The sequence below is a fragment of the Asterias amurensis genome, chromosome 6 (assembly GCF_032118995.1).
Source record: "Asterias amurensis chromosome 6, ASM3211899v1".
NCBI classification, from domain to species: Eukaryota; Metazoa; Echinodermata; class Asteroidea; order Forcipulatida; family Asteriidae; genus Asterias; species Asterias amurensis.
The window spans coordinates 4,612,509-4,630,566 of record NC_092653.1 but is presented as its reverse complement, the minus strand read 5'-3'; the positions used below and the strand labels follow the sequence as shown (position 1 = coordinate 4,630,566).

The 18,058-nt window shown below is 38.7% G+C and overlaps 1 protein-coding gene across 4 annotated transcripts; it reads left to right on the top strand.

Annotated features, from left to right (window-relative positions):
• The first annotated feature begins 1,676 nt into the window (after positions 1 to 1,676).
• Positions 1,677 to 17,994, top strand: LOC139938869 (ubiquitin recognition factor in ER-associated degradation protein 1-like). Of its 4 annotated transcripts, XR_011786219.1 has the most exons (13): positions 1,677 to 1,829; positions 2,757 to 2,871; positions 6,612 to 6,644; positions 7,834 to 7,955; positions 8,434 to 8,564; positions 9,253 to 9,325; positions 10,131 to 10,199; positions 11,495 to 11,563; positions 12,198 to 12,245; positions 14,014 to 14,102; positions 14,457 to 14,544; positions 14,838 to 15,309; positions 16,201 to 17,994. XR_011786219.1 is itself a non-coding variant. In XM_071934512.1 (12 exons), the coding sequence occupies exons 1-12, from the start codon at positions 1,827 to 1,829 to the stop codon at positions 14,904 to 14,906; spliced, it is 897 nt and encodes a 298-aa protein (XP_071790613.1). In that variant the 5' UTR covers positions 1,677 to 1,826; the 3' UTR covers positions 14,907 to 17,994. The 4 variants fall into 4 exon arrangements, 3 of the variants coding, with proteins under 3 accessions (XP_071790613.1, XP_071790614.1, XP_071790616.1); XM_071934512.1 differs by having other exon boundaries at positions 2,769 to 2,871; positions 14,838 to 17,994; XM_071934513.1 differs by lacking the exon at positions 10,131 to 10,199 and having other exon boundaries at positions 14,838 to 17,994.
• The last annotated feature ends 64 nt before the right edge of the window (positions 17,995 to 18,058 follow it).

Genomic DNA, 18,058 nt, shown 5'->3' with positions numbered 1-18,058 from the left:
CAAAGTCTGCCTCGATTGACGTCTCGAACAGCGCCCTCTCGGGTCGGGGTCTACTCTTAAATTTGTAAATAACATAAGAACTGATTTTTTTAAACCTTAGTTAACTGTTTATTCACATTCCACTCATCAAAACACATATATTAGTGACAAAGGCTTTATTTTGAAAAAATACCACTTCCAGGTGACTTTAAACACTGGCTTGCATGAAATACTATTTGTCCATACACTTTACTTTTTGGTATCGTTTTGACTTCAATCCTAACCTCAAATCAGCTGTTAAAATTACTCACTGAAAGTAATATTCAAATTAATTTTTCCTTCGCTTGAGTGTTTGTATACTCAACTCTTTCAACGTTTAACACTAAGTTGATACAATTACATCAATGTTCCGCCAGTTATATTAACTTTCCTCTATATCCTGGAGGTTTCTCTCTTTGACAAATCTTGCTTCGGGTACCCTTCCGTATAAGGGGCCAAGAAAAGGTTTGCCAGACTGCCCGGTCAACATGGGTTGCCACTCTAAATGCTCTCTCTTAACGCACCCGGTTATAGTGCCGGTGTACTTCATCGGGTTGTCTCGCGGACTGTTACCCGGTCTCTGCGGCAATCTATTAGATGGCCGTAGAGACCGGGTAAAAAGCATATGAAATAATAACCAAAACTTATCTTCACGAGCAAAACGCAACTTTTGTCACCACCCTGTACTGTGTGTTCTATTTTCCAATAATACGCTGCTGGCTATTTCGGAAATACGCGGCTCGAGTCTCGTACCCCGACCATCAGTTAAACCCTACGCCCATCTCATTGAACCATAGGAACCATACTATACCGTCCACAGTATAGTCTGGCCCGATCCAAAACATTACGGATACGGGGATCAAGTGGATAGGAAGCCATACTATATCCCACAATTCCGTTTTCGCACATATATAAGAACAAACATCGCACATGTATATTAAATCATCGCATATGTATATCGTCATAAAACATCGCATACAAATGATCGCATATAATATACTACAAAATTATCAAACATATATTAAAAATTATCGCATATATATTGCAAATTATCGCACATATATTGCTAATTATTGCACATATATTACATTTTATCGCACATATATTACAATTTATCGCACATATATTACAATTTATCGCACATATATTACAATTTATCGCACATATATTACAATTTATCGCACATATATTACAATTTATCGCACATATATTACAATTTATCGCACATATATTACAATTTATCGCACATATATTACAATTTATCGCACATATATTACAATTTATCGCACATATATTACAATTTATCGCACATATATTACAATTTATTGCATATATATTACATTTATTGCATATATATTACAATTTACTGCATATATATTACATTTATTGCATATATGTTACATTTATTGCATACATCAAATGAATATAGCACATAATGTGACAATTATCGCATAAATATGAGAAACATCGCACATATGATGTACATTATCGAATAATGCAACGTTTTACACGCCATAGTTGACGTCATTCGGTCTCGGTTTTAAAGTCTTAGAAACATGCACAAAACAGCGATGGGGTCACTGCTATGAATAATTCATCTCATGTTGGACTTTCTGAAAATCTCGCGCATGCGCAAAACTATTTGGCACTGAAGAGAGCGGTGGGTTGTAGTTTTCGTGGCTTAGCTTCATACGTCCGTCTGTTCTGTTATATATCTCAACTTTGGCGAGTCAACTGTTTTCTTTTTCATTCCGCCGATTGTGAAAAGAAATTTCCAACTAAGGAAGAAGCCATTTTAATAAGTCACGATGGTATGTATTAACAGACCATAAGATTTACATAGATGAAATCGCTACACAAAAGCTATATGGTACTTTTAATGAAATGAAAGCTTAGGTTGTCAAAAAGAAATGTAAATAATATCGTCACATATTGATTCTGTTTGTTGACTCCTTTCCACCATCATTCAGGAAATGAATTTTTGCTCAGAAATGTTACTCAATGTTGCCTCATTGAGTGTTGTTCCTAGTAGAAAGGAGCTAAGAATCAAGTATTCCATCAAGATCGAGATAATATCAAAATAAGAATCCTTGTCCCAGAATTTTAATTTGGAATTTTGTTTCACTAATGACTAAGGTAAAATAATAATATTTAACAAATTATTTGAGTTTGACTTTGACTTTTTGAGGATTTGTTACTAAAAGCTAAGTATCATTTTCTAAAGCCTGGTTCATACTTCCTGCAAAATGCAAATTTTGACGTCATAACCCTTCTGAGCACAACACAAGTCAACTGATGCAAATTTCTCTTTGCGGATGTGTCACGTAAAAATTTGTATTGCAATCGCATTCTCAGGAAGTATGAATAAAACTGGGCTTAAATAAAAACTGTAACAATAAAAATTAATAGAAATAATTTAAATCAAAGATTTCATTTCAGAAAAAAGTATATTCTTCGATTGACGTGTTTTTTCATTCTGATACACGCGAAATTTGCAAAGTCTATCGACACATATGAATATGTCTGACATTGAAAAAGGTCCCCAAAAATATCATGTTTCTTCTTAACCCTCCGCTTCACTAGTTTACGACAATCAACAGGATCCAGGATTAACAATTATCGCAACTAACTCAACTTTTTTACCTAGATTCATATGACGACATCATTTAGGTGTCATTTTTACGGACAAAGAAAAAAATACAAACTGTACCTTGTATTCTCTCTTTAAAAAATTTCAGTTTGGGTTTCAGATGTTTGGCGCATTTCCCCAGACCTTTAACAAGCAGTACCGATGTTACTCTGTGTCTATGCTGACTGGAACATACAGACAAGATGTGGAACGAGGAGGAAAAAGTAAGATGACTAGCTGTTTTTGTGTCTTACGAAGAAACACAAGTTTACAAGTCCCCTGGTGGCATATCGTGGCCGAGCGTTTTAGTTCCCGACCCAAGCTCCGTTTCTTCAGCAGCAGAATGAGGGTTTAAATCCCGGTCATGACACTTGATCCCTTTAATAAGGCACTTAACCATAATTGCATCAAAAAAGTTGGTAAGGTAGCGCATTCTGCTCTCTGCGCTACCTTACCAGCATCCTGTAGTGGATGATACCCATGCCTAGATGTGATTATCCTTCCCGACTGCGAAGGAGGTAACCCCTTTTGACAGCCCTAGGAGTAGGTGACTCCTAGTGGATGATACCCATGCCTGCATCTTAACGGGCTGTGAGGGGTAACCCTGTCTCAGCCCCAGGAGTAGGTGACTCCTAGTGGATGATACCCATGCCTACATCCTTACAGACTGTGAAGGGGGTTTCAGCCCCAGGAGTAGGTGACTCCTAGTGGATGATACCCATGCCTACATCCTTACAGACTGTGAAGGGGGTTTCAGCCCCAGGAGTAGGTGGCTCCTAGTGGATGATACCCATGCCTACATCCTTACAGACTGTGAAGGGGGTTTCAGCCCCAGGAGTAGGTGACTCCTAGTGGATGATACCCATGCCTACATCCTTACAGACTGTGAAGGGGGTTTCAGCCCCAGGAGTAGGTGGCTCCTAGTGGATGATACCCATGCCTACATCCTTACAGACTGTGAAGGGGGTTTCAGCCCCAGGAGTAGGTGACTCCTAGTGGATGATACCCATGCCTACATCCTAACAGACTGTGAAGGGGGTTTCAGCCCCAGGAGTAGGTGGCTCCTAGTGGATGATACCCATGCCTACATCCTTACAGACTGTGGAAGGGGTAACCCTGTTTCAGCTCCAGGAGTAGGTGACTCCTAGTGGATGATACCCATGCCTACATCCTTACGGACTTTGAAGGGGTAACCCTTTTTCAGCCCCAGGAGTAGGTGGCAATGGGTCAGACAGCGTTCGACCTTAACGCAGGTCCGTTGGCCAAATGCCAGTAGAAAACCGGCGGACCAGCTCAAACAGTCAAAAATATCGGCAGCGGTACTACAGAACTATGACAATTTTTAAAACTATTTTCAGGCTCGAATAAAACGTAAAAACATTCACTCAAGGTTTGGATAAAACGTAATAAAAATCACTTGAAGTGCCGCTGACCGCTGGCAAACTTCCGACGATCACGCATACACAGCGCAAAATCCCATCATGCAACGCAAAGGCTTGTAGTCTTCGTATTAGTTCACGTGTGGCAGAAAGTGTAAGAAATATTGAACGCTAAAGGGCGTTTCAGAGTATTCGATAGCGTGGGAATAGACGCCCTCTATTGGTGAAAGTACGCGATAGCTTACAAAACTAGCTTCAATCGCCTTGACAAAAGACCACAAAGCAAAACACATTCTGTCAGCAGCATGGTCGTCGACAACGGAGCAGATTTCCGTGTGGGAATAAGAGTCTTGCGTGTTTACGAAAAAAGAGCGAGGCGGTGAGGCTTCACTCAACAAAAATTACCAAGTTAGGATACTCTGGATGAGCAAACAGGAGTATTTAATTATGTTTAGTAAAGTTCTTCCGTCCTGATTTTACGTAATTTTGTTGTTATTTGGGGCTTGTTTTTTTTTTGCGGGCGATTGGTGGGCGATCTAGTTTATTGTTCCAATCCATGGTTTTATTAGTCACATAATGCGCAGTTGTTTGGGTTTCTTGCTGGTTGATTTCAAGAAAGACTTGGGTTCTAAAATGCAATCATGTGTTAAACAAAGGCGCAGTTGTTTTTGCTGCTTTTAAAAACGTTTTTTAAATGAATGAAAATTTTGTTCACAAAACAGACGCCGGCACCGACCATTCCATACACATAATTGAAAAAAATACCGTCAAACTCGTATGCTTCTTCATGGATGTTGCAACTTTTTTGATGTCTACTTTTTGTTGGGGGTTTTTCTGGACGAAAGTGGGAAGATTTTGGGAACTTCGGTACGATGTATTATGTTTATGAATACTTATTAAAACTACAATAATAGGCAATGTTTATACATGATAAAATAACTTGAGCGATCGGATCGCACGTAACCCTCCCCCACAGAAGATTTGAAGGCAGTACATAAAAAGTTAATGATATTTTAACAGTCGGTTTTAAAGTGTTTTTTGGGGTGTTTTTTATAGTACAAACACTTTTTTTTTTCTTCATAACAAAGTTCTTCTTAGGAATACTTTAATGTCGAGTGCTTACAATAAACCGTGGACTAAAAAAAACTACCTAAATAAAGATCATTTTGCTCTGACAAATAATTTGACCTGCTTTTAAATTAATTTTAATAACATTATTGTTATTACATTTTTAAAGAAAAAATACTCTCAAATTAACAAGCCCCCTTACGAACACAATAACTTGGTACACATAAATAAAGTATGGCTTCCAGTGCTGTTCAGTTGTTGACGTTGCAATTCATGTTGAAATAGCGACGATCGAAAATCGAGCAGTTGGTATACAACAGTATACTATTAGTTTTAAAAAAATAACATCAAAAATTGGCGGACCAGTCAAAAACCTGGCGGACCATGTCAAAAATCAAGCCAAGTGGTCCTGCTGGCCAGTTGAAAGAAAAGTTAAGGGCAACCCCTGCAGCCTGGGTCCCTAGTGACAGTTAAGTTGGGTCTATATAGCCCAAATCGGTTCAGTGTAGCCCTCATGTGACCTTGAAATGGCCTTCTAGCCTTGTGACATGGGCTACACCTCATTAAAACAAAATTGTTTAAACTCTTAATAGGCATTATTTGAGAGGCAACTTTTGAAATAATGCCATGCCTGAGATTATTGTCCCTCGGCAGTTGGTTTCTTATTTGGATTGGATTTACACACATTTAGAATGTTCTTAAAGGCAGTGGACACTATTGGTAATTACTCAAAATAATTATTAGCATAAAACCTTTCTTGATTATGAGTAATGGGGAGAGGTTGATAGTATAAAACATGGTGAGAAACAGCTCCCTCTGAAGTAACGTAGTTTTTCGAGAAAGTCATTTTCCACCAATTTGATTTTGAGACCTCAGATTTAGAATTTGAGGTCTCGAAATCAAACATCTGATTTGTGTGACAAGGTTTTTTTTTCCTTTTATTATTATCTCGCAACGACTGATTGAGCTAAAATTTTCACAGGTTTGTTATTTTATGCGAGATACACCAAGTGAGAAGACTGGTCTTTGACAATTACCAATAGTGTCCAGTGTCTTTAAGTCTTGGACTAAACTACAGCACCCTTGTAAAGGGGTTAGACTGCAGGATTTGCAATCACAAGGTTGTCTGGGTTTGAGCCCGGCCAAGCTAAACACTAATTTCACAATCACTAGAAAACTATTTGTCACCTAATTACTGAATCAGAATTTATTGGTTTGTGCAATTCATAATCGTAGACTTTAAACTAATAGAGAAAGATAATTAACTGTTGCTAGCTTGGGGTTTGTATCCCCTTGAGGGAGCTTTGCCGAGTTCTCATGTTGGGAAGATCATATAAACCCCAATAAAAAACCCAACATAAACATAAATCATTGCTCAGTGTTTTCTAGAGAACTTTTTTTTATTTTTTCAGTAAATTTTCACAGGGTGCCTTTTGAAATCTAGAGAATTTTCTTGTAAGAGGATTTTTTTTCAATAGTGATTGTAACATTCTAAAATTGTTGTTTTCTTATTTCAGTTATTATGCCACCTTCTGCTCTTGATGTTTTAAGTAAGTATAGTTTGTGTTTCATCAAAGTGACATCTAAAGATGTAAACTTTAAAGGCAGTGGACACTATTGGTAATTGTCAAAGACTAGCCTTCACAGTTGGTGTATCTCAACATATGCATAAAATAACAAACCTGTGAAAATTTGAGCTCAATCGGTCATCAAAGTTGCGAGATAATAATGAAAGAAGAAAACACCCTTGTCACACGAAGGTGTGTGCATTTAGATGGTTAATTTGGAGACCTCAAGTTCTAAACTTGAGGTCTCGAAATCAAATTCGTGGAAAATTAATTCTTTCTCGAAAACTATGGCACTTCGGGGGAGCCGTTCCTCACAATGTTTTATACCATCAACCTCTCCCCATTAATCGTCACCAAGTAAGGTTTTATGCCAATAATTAATTTGAGTAATTACCAATACATGTAGTGTCCACTGCCTTTAACATCAATATTTAAACTTTAGAAAAAGAGTAAGCATCATTTTGTTTCTTTGTTGGAATGATAATGGGCTTATTGGCGGTATTAGTAATTACTCAAAATATTTGTTAGCATAAATACATACTTGATAACGAGCAAAGGAGAGCTCTTGGTATTAAAATTTGTGAGAAACGACTCCCGCTGAAGTAAATAGTTTTTGAGAAGGAGGTAAGTTCTCGCTCAAATATATTTCAGGCTGCAAACAAACTAACTTTCTTCAGTAATAGTTCAGTTATTGCATATTGAGCAATGTCATACCAAATCAAATATTGTATTTGATACAATTTGCTTGAAATACTCTAAAGACAAAGGCCACTATTGGTAATTGTCAAAGACCAGTCTTCTCACTTTGTGTATCTCAACATGTGCACAAAACAACAAACCTGTGAAAATTTGGGCTCAATTGTTCGTCAAACTTGCAAGAAAATAATGAAAGAAAAAACACCCGTCACACGAATTATGTGCTTTTAGATGATTGATTTCGAGACCTCAAAATCCAATTATGAGGTCTCAAAATCAAATTCAAGGAAAGTTACTTCTTTCTGGAAAACTACATTACGTCAGAGGGAGCCGTTTCTCGCAATGTTTTCAACAGCTTCCCATTACTTGTTACCAAGTAAGGTTTTATGCTAATAATTATTTTGCGTAATTACCAATAGTGTCTACTGCCTGTAATGTTTAAACTAAACACACTACTCCTTGTGCCTCTCTGCAGCCCGACAGAATATCGACTACCCCATGTTGTTTAAATTGACACACAAGAAAATGGAAAGAGTAACTCACTGCGGTGTACTGGAGTTTGTGGCCGATGAAGGAAAGGTCTATTTACCGTACTGGGTAAGACTGAAATTTTTCATCACAATAAAATATTCAAGCTCTGGTGTTTCTTATCGGTAGAATGTCGGTTCAAGTCCTGGTCGTGACACTTGTGTCTTTATGCAAGACACTTAACCATTATTGCTGCGGCCTTCAAATGGAACGTAAAGCCGTAGGTCCCGTGTGTTGTGTAATGCATGTAAAAGAACCCAGAGTGCACCTATTCGTCAAGATAAGGGGTCTGCCCCCGGTGTTCCTAGTTTGATTGGCAGCATATTGCGTTACAGCACCTCTTTAACCATTACAGACATGTAGTGCTATAAAGCAATATATCTCATGTTTCAAAACACTGACAAAAAACTGAGCGCATTGGTGCAAGCGCTTTTGGGTGTGATAAAGCACTACATTAGAACCCAGTATGATTCCATTAGCTTTTCCTCCCTCCAGATTGTATTTCTAGCTCGTCTGATTGTGTCAACTTGATTTTTTCATTCCACAGATGATGAAAAATCTATTTTTAGATGAGGGTGACCTACTGAATGTGGAGAGCTGCAGTCTGTCTGTCGCTACCTACTCAAAGTTTGAACCTCAATCTGTTGACTTCTTAGATATCACAAATCCCAAAGCAGTGTATCCTTTTAATTTATTGAACTATATTTTGTGTTTACCCTTGCATTATTGTGTAATAAGCACTGTATAATAATAATAATAATAATATCGAAGTCTTATATAGCGCCCGTATCTACCAAACAAGGTAATCAAGGCGCTGAGTAGTCCTAGCGCTGAGTATATACAAAGTTTCAGAAAGATAGGTAATTGCAGTGATGAATTCTGAGATCCAACTATTTAACCCTTGCACGCACGTCACATGCGGCGACTGTGCCACGCTCACCATGTTGGTGGGCAATCGTGTAAATGCAGCATTGCCTAAAATGCGCACTTCACTGAATAAAGCACGTTGATATTGCCCACCAGTATGGCGCATCCAAGATTATTCTGATGATGAAGTCAGGTGAATTGGGTCAATACTCAGTATTGTTCTGTGAAAAGAAATCCACAGGAAAATCACTCCGGTGGGATACAAAACTTCAACCTTTGCAATTCTAGAGCAGTGTCTTCAGCTGGTAAGACACTGCTCTTGAAATGCAAGGGTCATAGGCCCCGATCCCACCTGAGTGACTTGCCTGTGGATTTTTTTCACAGAACTCGGGAACACACATCGATGAAAGGGTAAAACCAAAATTAAATTGTCTTTATCCCCTATGCAAATTTAACATATTTTAAGTTTTATTTGAGTTTCCTTAATATACCCTATCAGTCTGGAGAATATCTTACGTGGCTTTGCCTGCCTAACAAAGGGGGATATGATCGCAATCAATTACAATAATAAGGTAAGATAGGATGGACCCCCAAGTTATCAATCATTTAACTCTCAATCTTCTGAAGCTGAGGCCTACCCTGTTGTTGGCTTTGTCCTGTGTTGTGTTCTGGTGACAGGTAACAGTTGGTTAGCTTTATAGGCTAGGTTCTTCTTCAGTTTCCATAAAAGTACAGTCCACCATCTGGTGTGTTACGTACTGTGGTTGTTGTGTGCATGCGAGGGTTTGGATATATACAGTGCAGGTGGGTGAACAGTGAACGTAAGAGTGCGGCTAAAAACAGTTCAGCCTGACCTAGCGGAGCTGGGGTCGATTTCACAAAGAGTTAGGACTAGTCCTAAGAGATATACAAATTGCATGGATAGTCCTAAGTTAGGACGAGTAACTGGTCCTAACTCGAGATAAGACTAGTCCTAACTCTTTGTGAAACCCACCCCTGGACTGACTGCATACCCTGCTTAAAACTAGCAGGAGATTGTTACATATCCTAAGGCACTGGAAAAGAATGACTGTTGGTAGACCCCTGTCCTGGTGAATGGTATTTTTAAGAATTTTTAAGGTTTTGTGAAACCACTCAAACATGTACATGTACTTATCCTTCCACAAGCTATAGTGGATGCCAAAACTGTTGCAGGATTCAAGTCATAACTGGATACTCACTGGAATGAGGAAAAGATAGGATATGGGGTCACAAAGGCTATGCCTAATTAATATACCCATTAAACCGTAAGTTGTAAGTAGTAAGTAGTTATAATTCTTTGTGTTGTCAACATTGTTAATTTGATTTACTTATGACAGATTTTTTATTTTTGAACAGAGCTATGAACTACAGGTGCTTGAGACAAAACCGAGTGATGCAGTCTCTATCATTGAGTGTGACATGAGTGTGGGTAGTAACAATTGATTCAGTAGTAGTGTTCCGGGATATCAAACCGTTATTCTTCGCATTAATTTTTGTGAAAAAATCTCAGACCAACTCTATTTTTTAAGAACAGTTGTTTTTCAAACAGTTTCATTTATTAAACACTTCCATTTCAAAAGAAACTATTTAAAAAAAAAAAAAATTTTAAACATGATTTAAGCAGGAAAGAACATGTTTTGCACTTTCAAAAAACAGTTTAGAAACATATTTTGAAATGGTTTTATTTTTCCCTGTTTTCTGGGGTGGCGAAATCCAAAAAAAAAAAAAACATGTTTTTTAAAAACAGAACTGTTTTAAAAAAACATGTTTTAACAAAACATGTTTTAGACGGGATTAAAACATGTTTTATCCCTGTTTGAATTCGGTGAAGGTGGCCAACTTAATAATCGTGCCAACTGTAGTTTGGAATGGTCAGAATCGTGCCAACTGTAGTTGCGACTGGTCCCAACTTGAGTGTTACAGATAGGACAGCTCAACTTCAGCTGGGATCGCCTGATAGTGACTGTGACAGGGATAGTGACGAACATCCCAATAAGTTGGGGTTTTCTAAAGTCAGGCTTTACTTTATTTGTCTGTGTATAAGGTATATTAGATAGTCTGTCACTATTTTAAAATCGAAATCTGGGTGGGTTGGTATGTCAACATTTTTTCAGGCATGCAACTTTTCCTTGGATCAGTTGTTTTCCTCTTTTTAACCTCAGTTTTACCATTCAAAATTGAAAAAATACTATACAACATCATTGAAATTTTGCATTTTGCATTTTTTATTGGTGAAGTTACAGTTGCATGGTTGAGTTTTTTGGGAGTAATCTTGTACATTTCTTATATTGGATGGACCCTTACATTTTCTTTTAAGAATGTATATTTATTTGACATTATTAGGGTATCGTGGCCGAGCGGATAAGAACACCGAACTCAAGCTCTGGTGTTTCTGTTCAGCAGAGTGTGGGTCTTGCGTCCCTGAGCAAGACACTTAACTATAATTGCTTCTCTCCACCCGGGGGTAAATGGGTACCTGTGAGGGCAGAGATGGTTCTTGTGATTGATTTAGCCAAGTAGCGCTAATTAATGTTGCACAGGCTGCATACTCCACCAGGGATCTGAGATGGTTTAAGGAATTATTTAAGGCCCAGTGACACCAGGGGTAATAATGTGAAGCGCTTTGGGACTCCCTCCGGGTGTGAAAGGTGCTATATAAAAAACGAGTTTTTATTATTGTTATTATTATTGTTATATACATGTGGTTGATCTGATCCTAGGTTGAGTTTGCTGCTCCTATTGGTTACGTTGAACCACAGAGACACAGACCAGCAGAACAAGACCCAGAGGTGAGTTTGACCAGGGCCCAATTTCATGGAGCTGCTAAGCACAAAAATTTGCTTAGCATGAAATTTCTTCCTTGAAAAAAAAACATGATACCCAACAAAATTTCCATTTGATGCATAACAAATTATTGCCTGTACTGATATTCAGCTGTTGTTTGCTTATCCTGAAAATCACGTGGAAATTTTGTTAGAAATCCTGTTTATATATGAAGGCCAAAATTTCATGCTAAGCAAATTTTTGTGCTTGGCAGCTCTATGAAATTGGGCCCAGACTACTACTGGGCCCAATTTCATGGCTCTGCTTACGGTAAGCACAGAATCGACGCTTACGGAAGCAGGGAATTATGTGCTTTCGCCAAGCGTATTTCAAGGGTAAGCGTGGATTTTTGGCTTGTGCGCGTGCGTACTCCATGTTACTTGGTATTTACGCTTACACTGCTAGCACAGAAACTCAGCGCATGCACATAAGCAGAGAATGGTGATTGTAAGTGCAGAATTCAGTGGTAAGCAGAGCCATGAAATTGGGCTCTGATGAAGTGATGTTGCCGATGGTGCTAGTAGTCGTCAAACTAGCACGATTGTAGGGTCAACTTTTATTGTTTTGTGTTTCTGTAATTGTTTTACTTTTTCTTCTCAGGAAATGCAGGTTGATGGTGCAGGACTTATAGATACAGATCAATTCATGGTAAGAATTCAAGATCACTCGGACAAAGTTAAGTTGTGAGGAGAAGTGCAATTTCCCTGGCATTCCTTAAAGGCACTGGACACTATCGGTACTTTATCAAAATAATTGTTAGCATAAAAATTTACACGGTAACAGGCAATAGAGAGCTATTGAAAGTATAAAACATTGTGAGAAACGGCTCCCTCTGAAGTAACGTAGTTTTAAGAGAAAGAAGTAATTTTCCACAAAAATGTTTAAATTTGATTTCGAGACCTCATAATTTAGATTTTGAGGTCCCGAAATAAAGCATCTGAAAGCACACAACTTCGTGTGACAAGGGTGGTATTTCTTCCACTATTATCTCACAACTTCGATGACCAATTGAGTTCAAATTTTCACAGGTTTGTTTTGAGCATATGTTGAGATACATCAAGTGAGAAGACTGGTCTTTGACAGTTACTAAAGGTATCCAGTGTCTTTGAGTTTTGCGGCGAAATGAGATTTCCCTCGCAATCCTTAAAACATGATGATCTGAGTTTTGGACAGAGCCTGGGCCCAATGTCATATTTCTGTTAAGCAAAAATATACTTCTTGACAAATTTTTTTGCTAAGCAAAAGTTGAGTCGTGAACCAGCCACAATAATGCAAACTTATTATAATTTGGGCTGGTAACCTGTTTCTGCTAGGCAACTATTCTGTGCTTAGCGAATTGTTGTGCTTACAGGCTTTATGAAAGTGGGCCCTGGTCAGAACACCCAAGGAAGTACGTTTGAAAAGAGGTTTTTGTTTAAATTTCAATGTCCTGCTTTTAAAGCCATTGGACCCTTTCGGTTCAGAAAAAAAGAAAAGTTCACAGATTTACAATTAACTTACAGGGTTTACAGAAGGCAATGGTGAAAGACTTCTCTTGAAATATTATCCCATGAAATGCGTTACTTTTTGAGAAAACAGCAAAACAATATAAATTCTCGTTAACGAGAATTACGGATTTATTTTAAAGTCACCTGGAAATAGAATTTTTTTTCTTTCAAACATAAGAGTATGTGCTTACGAACAATAAAACAATTTTTTTAGTAATTGTTTGTCACGATTTATATGTTTAAAAAATATATAAAGTTGTTTGGGGGCTGACTCCGCCTACCCCTTTTGTGACGTCAATCGAGGCAGACTTTGCCTGCATTGCGTATAGTAAACACACGTGCAAAGTACATGTACGCCCAAGTCGTGAGTTGGTACATTTCAAAAAGTGTTTTTCTGCATTCAGCAGCAATACACCTGGTCGGCATTGCCGGAAAAAAACAAAAAATTTTTTTTTGAAACGTACAAACTCACGACTAGGTCCGTACATGTACTTTGCAATTGTGTTTACTCTACGTATTACAGGCAAAGTCTGCCTCGATTGACGTCACAAACAGCCCCTTCTCGGGTCAGGGTCTACTCTTAAATTTGTAAATAACATAAGAACTGATTTTTTAAAACCTTAGTTTACTGTTTATTCACATTCCACTCATCAAAACTCATATATTAGTGACAAAAGCTTTATTTTGAAAAAATACCACTTCCAGGTGACTTTAAACACATGTCATGACACGGCGAAACGCGCGGAAAAAAGGGTGGGGTTTTCCGTTGTTTTCTCCCGACTCCGATGACCCATTGAGCCTAAACTTTCACAGGTTTGTTATTTGGTATAGAAGTTGTGGTACACAAAGTATGGGCCTTGGACAACACTGTTTACCGAAAGGGTCCAATGGCTTTAACTGAATTTCATTTCACTCTTCATTCTTGACAGGCTTTCCAGGGCCAAGGAAATCGGTTAGACGGAAAAAAGAAAAACGTAGATTCAAAACCAGTTCCTCTGAATGCAACGACAATAAAAAGGTAAGGTAATCCTTGTATAATAGTTACACATGAACAGGCACAGTGCCCCAGGTGTATAAATGGGTACCTGTGAGGGTAGAGGTTGATATAGAGGTGTATGAAAAAGCCTCTGGAATGCCACGGCAGCCTATATTCCCCAGGGAGCTGAGAAAGATTAAAGAAATGTTGTTGGCCAAATGACCAGGGCACTAATGTAAAGCGCATTGATACGGTTATTGTAAAATGTGCTATATATTATAAATACTAGGTTTTATAGTTATTATTGTGTCGGCTGTAGTGTATGCTCATTTTACATTTATTTCTAGTTGTGTTAAAGTATCTTTTAAAATATTTGTTTATTTTTGTTCCTAACAGGGGCATTCCAAACTACGACTACAAAAAGGGCACAATCACATTCATCAGAACAGTAAGACCATCGGTAACAAACGGCACAAATGGCGAGGTAACTATCATTTGTCTTTATTGGTGTCTATGTGACTCAAAGTCAACGTGTGAACACAACTTGTCTTTGTTTCATAATAACAATGTGGGGTTTTGTTATTCAATTGAAAAACACAAGACTGCCTGACTTGTCCAGTCATGAGTTTACAGGCTCGACGCTAAAACTACCGGCCTCGAGCCTGTGGTCCACTTCAAAATTCTAGCCCTGAATGTGTAGATACTCGTTCACGATTTAAAGGCAAACGGTAACTTTGTTTTCAGTAAAGTATTGCTCTTGTTTTTATTTGTTTGCAGGATGTGCCAGACTTCGAGGCTTTCAAGGGAGAAGGACAACAGTTACGTAAAAAGAATAAGAAGAAGTAGATCAAGCAGAGATGAACTGTTTACAATGTGATTATTTATTCAACAACTTTGTGAATCCAGGGAACGATTTCGTCCAGCAATTTTGCATAACAAGAAATTTAGACGGAAATTGTTCTGTGCACACTGAATGCTGATTTCTTGATCTCAATTGGAACTTCTTGTGTAGCATTTTGCTCTGCTATACAAGGGAAGTCGTTCACTGGAATCTGCCCAAAAGATGCTACATGTTGAATCCCAGACTCTGCTGATGACACCAATGTTGTCTGAGGAATCGCTGGGAAGTTATCAACGATGTGCAAACAAACTCTGGAAGAGGATTGTGCTGGTGTTATCCTGAGGGAATTATATCTACACATACAGGTCTTGAATTTTGTTCTGGAAGGGGCACGGCAAATTCGCTCTGGTAAGGGGCACTTCTATGAGGAAAATGTAAATGTGTAACGGAACTTTACAGAGGGCACCACGGCAATTGCTGTGGGTGTCGTGGGTTATTTTAAGGCCTTCATGTATGACAACCTATGTTAGATTTCATAGAACACAGTTATCAAACCAACCATCCATTAAGAATGTATGACAACCTATGTTAGATTTCATAGAACAGTTATCAAACCAACCATCCATTAAGAATGTTAAGCAGTGACCAGTCACAACCCCCCCCCCCCCCCCGACCCCCTTCACCTTCACTCCATCCCTCGTCGATCTCAATGAAATATTGATCCTGTGATCATATACACGGACCTTAAAGGGTCTATGTACTTTTTCCTAACAAAAAACACAATGTCCACAGATTTACATTAAACTTACACAGTTAGAATATTATGATAGTAGAAAGCTTTCCTTGAAATTTTACTTACTAAGGTGCAGTAGTTTTTGAGAAATGAGTAAAAGTAATAATTTTCGTCTCAGTTTTAGCATGTAAAAACGTATTAACCAGTTATGCTATGGTTTTGGTGTAAAATCATAACTGGTTAAGGGGATTTTACATGCTAAAATAAATTATTTTGTGACTTGTTTTACTAATTTCTCAAAAACTACACAACCTTAGTTAGTAATATTTAAAGGGAAGCTTTCCACTATCATTATCTTCAAACCCTGTAAGTTTAATGCAAATCTGTGGACATTTTTAAAAAGTACCCGAATCCTTTAAACAACTTTTGCAATTTTCAAGGCTGAGTGGTCTAGAGCAGTGGACTCGAGTTCTGTACAGAATGTGGGTTTGAATCCTTGCCTGGTTAGTTGCGACACTTGTGTCCTTGATCAATGCACTTTATCATAAATGCTTCTCTCCACCCAGGACTAAATGGGTACCGCTGTGGCAGGAGATTCTGTCCCCCCATTTTGCGAACTATGTAAAAACTACTTCTGAGGGCGTCCTCTTTTGAATCCTCCTCCTCCAGTCCACGTTACCTTCCGATCTAGGAGACAGAATCTCCGGGGGGACGGAATTCCCTGGGACACCGGCAAGAGTTGGGGAGTAACCTGTGATGGACTGGAATCCTGTAATGCCAAGGAAACTGGATATAAAGACCGGCCTGATGAGCCATATTGGCTCGGGAAGACTTCACTTTAAATATCTCTTTAAAGTCATTCACAGTTTTAACCGAAAGGCCGGTTTATAGTCCGTCGCGCGATGGGCGCGCAATGGAAATCTTGACGTGCGATCACAAAAAGACACAGTTTTTAGCACTCAGTCTTAGGATCGCGCGCAAGATTTCCAACGAGCGACGATCATGCGACCGACTATAAACCGGCCTTTATGAAGGTGCCTCTCTCTTTTCCTCAGAAGTACCACTCTAAAATGTAAATTCCCTGCTCTGAAACTGCAGGCTTCACTGCTTTAGTCAAAGCCAACATTGTCAAAAGACGTATCAATCTTGCAGTACTATTTTGAAAATGTTCACATGAAAAGGTAGCCATTGATCTTTGTTAGCTTTTCAATGATCATTGAGATACACATTCCAGATACTTCCTTTATAACCTCTAACCATGGATGAAGGAAGAGAAGGAGTTCGAACAAAGGGACTTCAAAAGTCGAACCCGCGGTACCGCGGTCGTTTAACGACACCTCGTAATCACCCACATACCTTACACAAACAATGGGCATCCTGCTGTGTGTGAGTTTGCGCGTGCGCACTTGGTTCTTCACCAAACTATGGTGTCGTATGTCGTATGGATATAATAAAGGAAAAAACAACTTTTTTTGAGACGCGATAACATTTTTGGACGTTACTGGATACCTAAACGGTGAACACAATTGAATACCAACCACCCTCGTGTGCTAGTACCCAAATTTTTATCCACCGCTAGTGACCGGAAAGTTGCAAAAAATGTAAAAATATGCTATGATATTTCCATGTAAACACAACAAACGGTCAATGAAAATGTGTGTATACACAATTCTTGTCTCCAATGATTCAACTTTACACGAAGGCAACGGTGCAGAGCGGCGGTACCGCATGTTCTGTACAAAGAAATCTAATCCTGCTCGTTAATCGGCCGTCCAGCTAGAGGTCTCCTATCTTTTTCCACTGGTCAGACAGGGGCATTGTCAGGTATTCTTTTGTTACTCTGCGGTTTTGCGGGTCGTTGGAGCTCCTTCTCTTCCTTCCTCCATGCTCTAACCAACTGCTGGTCTGTAGCCAGCCTCTGCTTTTTCTGCATAAATGTTTATGATAAATTGTGTCACTGTGTCACATTTGATTCCTCCAATCAGGGTGTTTGAAGGTGAAATCAGGCTTTCTGCTTCTTCTCACGAATGCACCCTTGCTTTGCTGAGATGTAGAACAATGAGCCATGCCAACAGCTTTATTCCACAAACTGCATCTCTTTGTAACTCCTCGGCTGTTGAATGTTTCCCTCCATCCTACAATACAATCTAGACTATTATATAACAGGAATATCTGTTTCTATTTTCAGCTCCCCCGAAATATTTTCATCTTCACTTTTTCTTCTTGTGACCTTGCATGGCGTTTCATTCACTCATTATGCCATCTGTACATGCTTATCATTTTAGAGGTTAGCGATGTGAGCGTTGTCAGATTGATGAACGTGTATTGTAGAAAAATAAATGAAGAAGACAAAAACGTGACGGTGGTCTTGACCTATGAATCTACTATTTTTTATATGTATGAGCGATCAGATTAAACTCTGCT

Bases quoted from the DNA above. Each gene is read 5' to 3' on its own strand.
- LOC139938869 (XM_071934512.1), top strand. The intron at 11,564-12,197 runs GTGAGTTTGACC...TTTTCTTCTCAG, and splicing joins CAGCAGAACAAGACCCAGAG to GAAATGCAGGTTGATGGTGC. The intron at 12,246-14,013 runs GTAAGAATTCAA...CATTCTTGACAG, and splicing joins TAGATACAGATCAATTCATG to GCTTTCCAGGGCCAAGGAAA.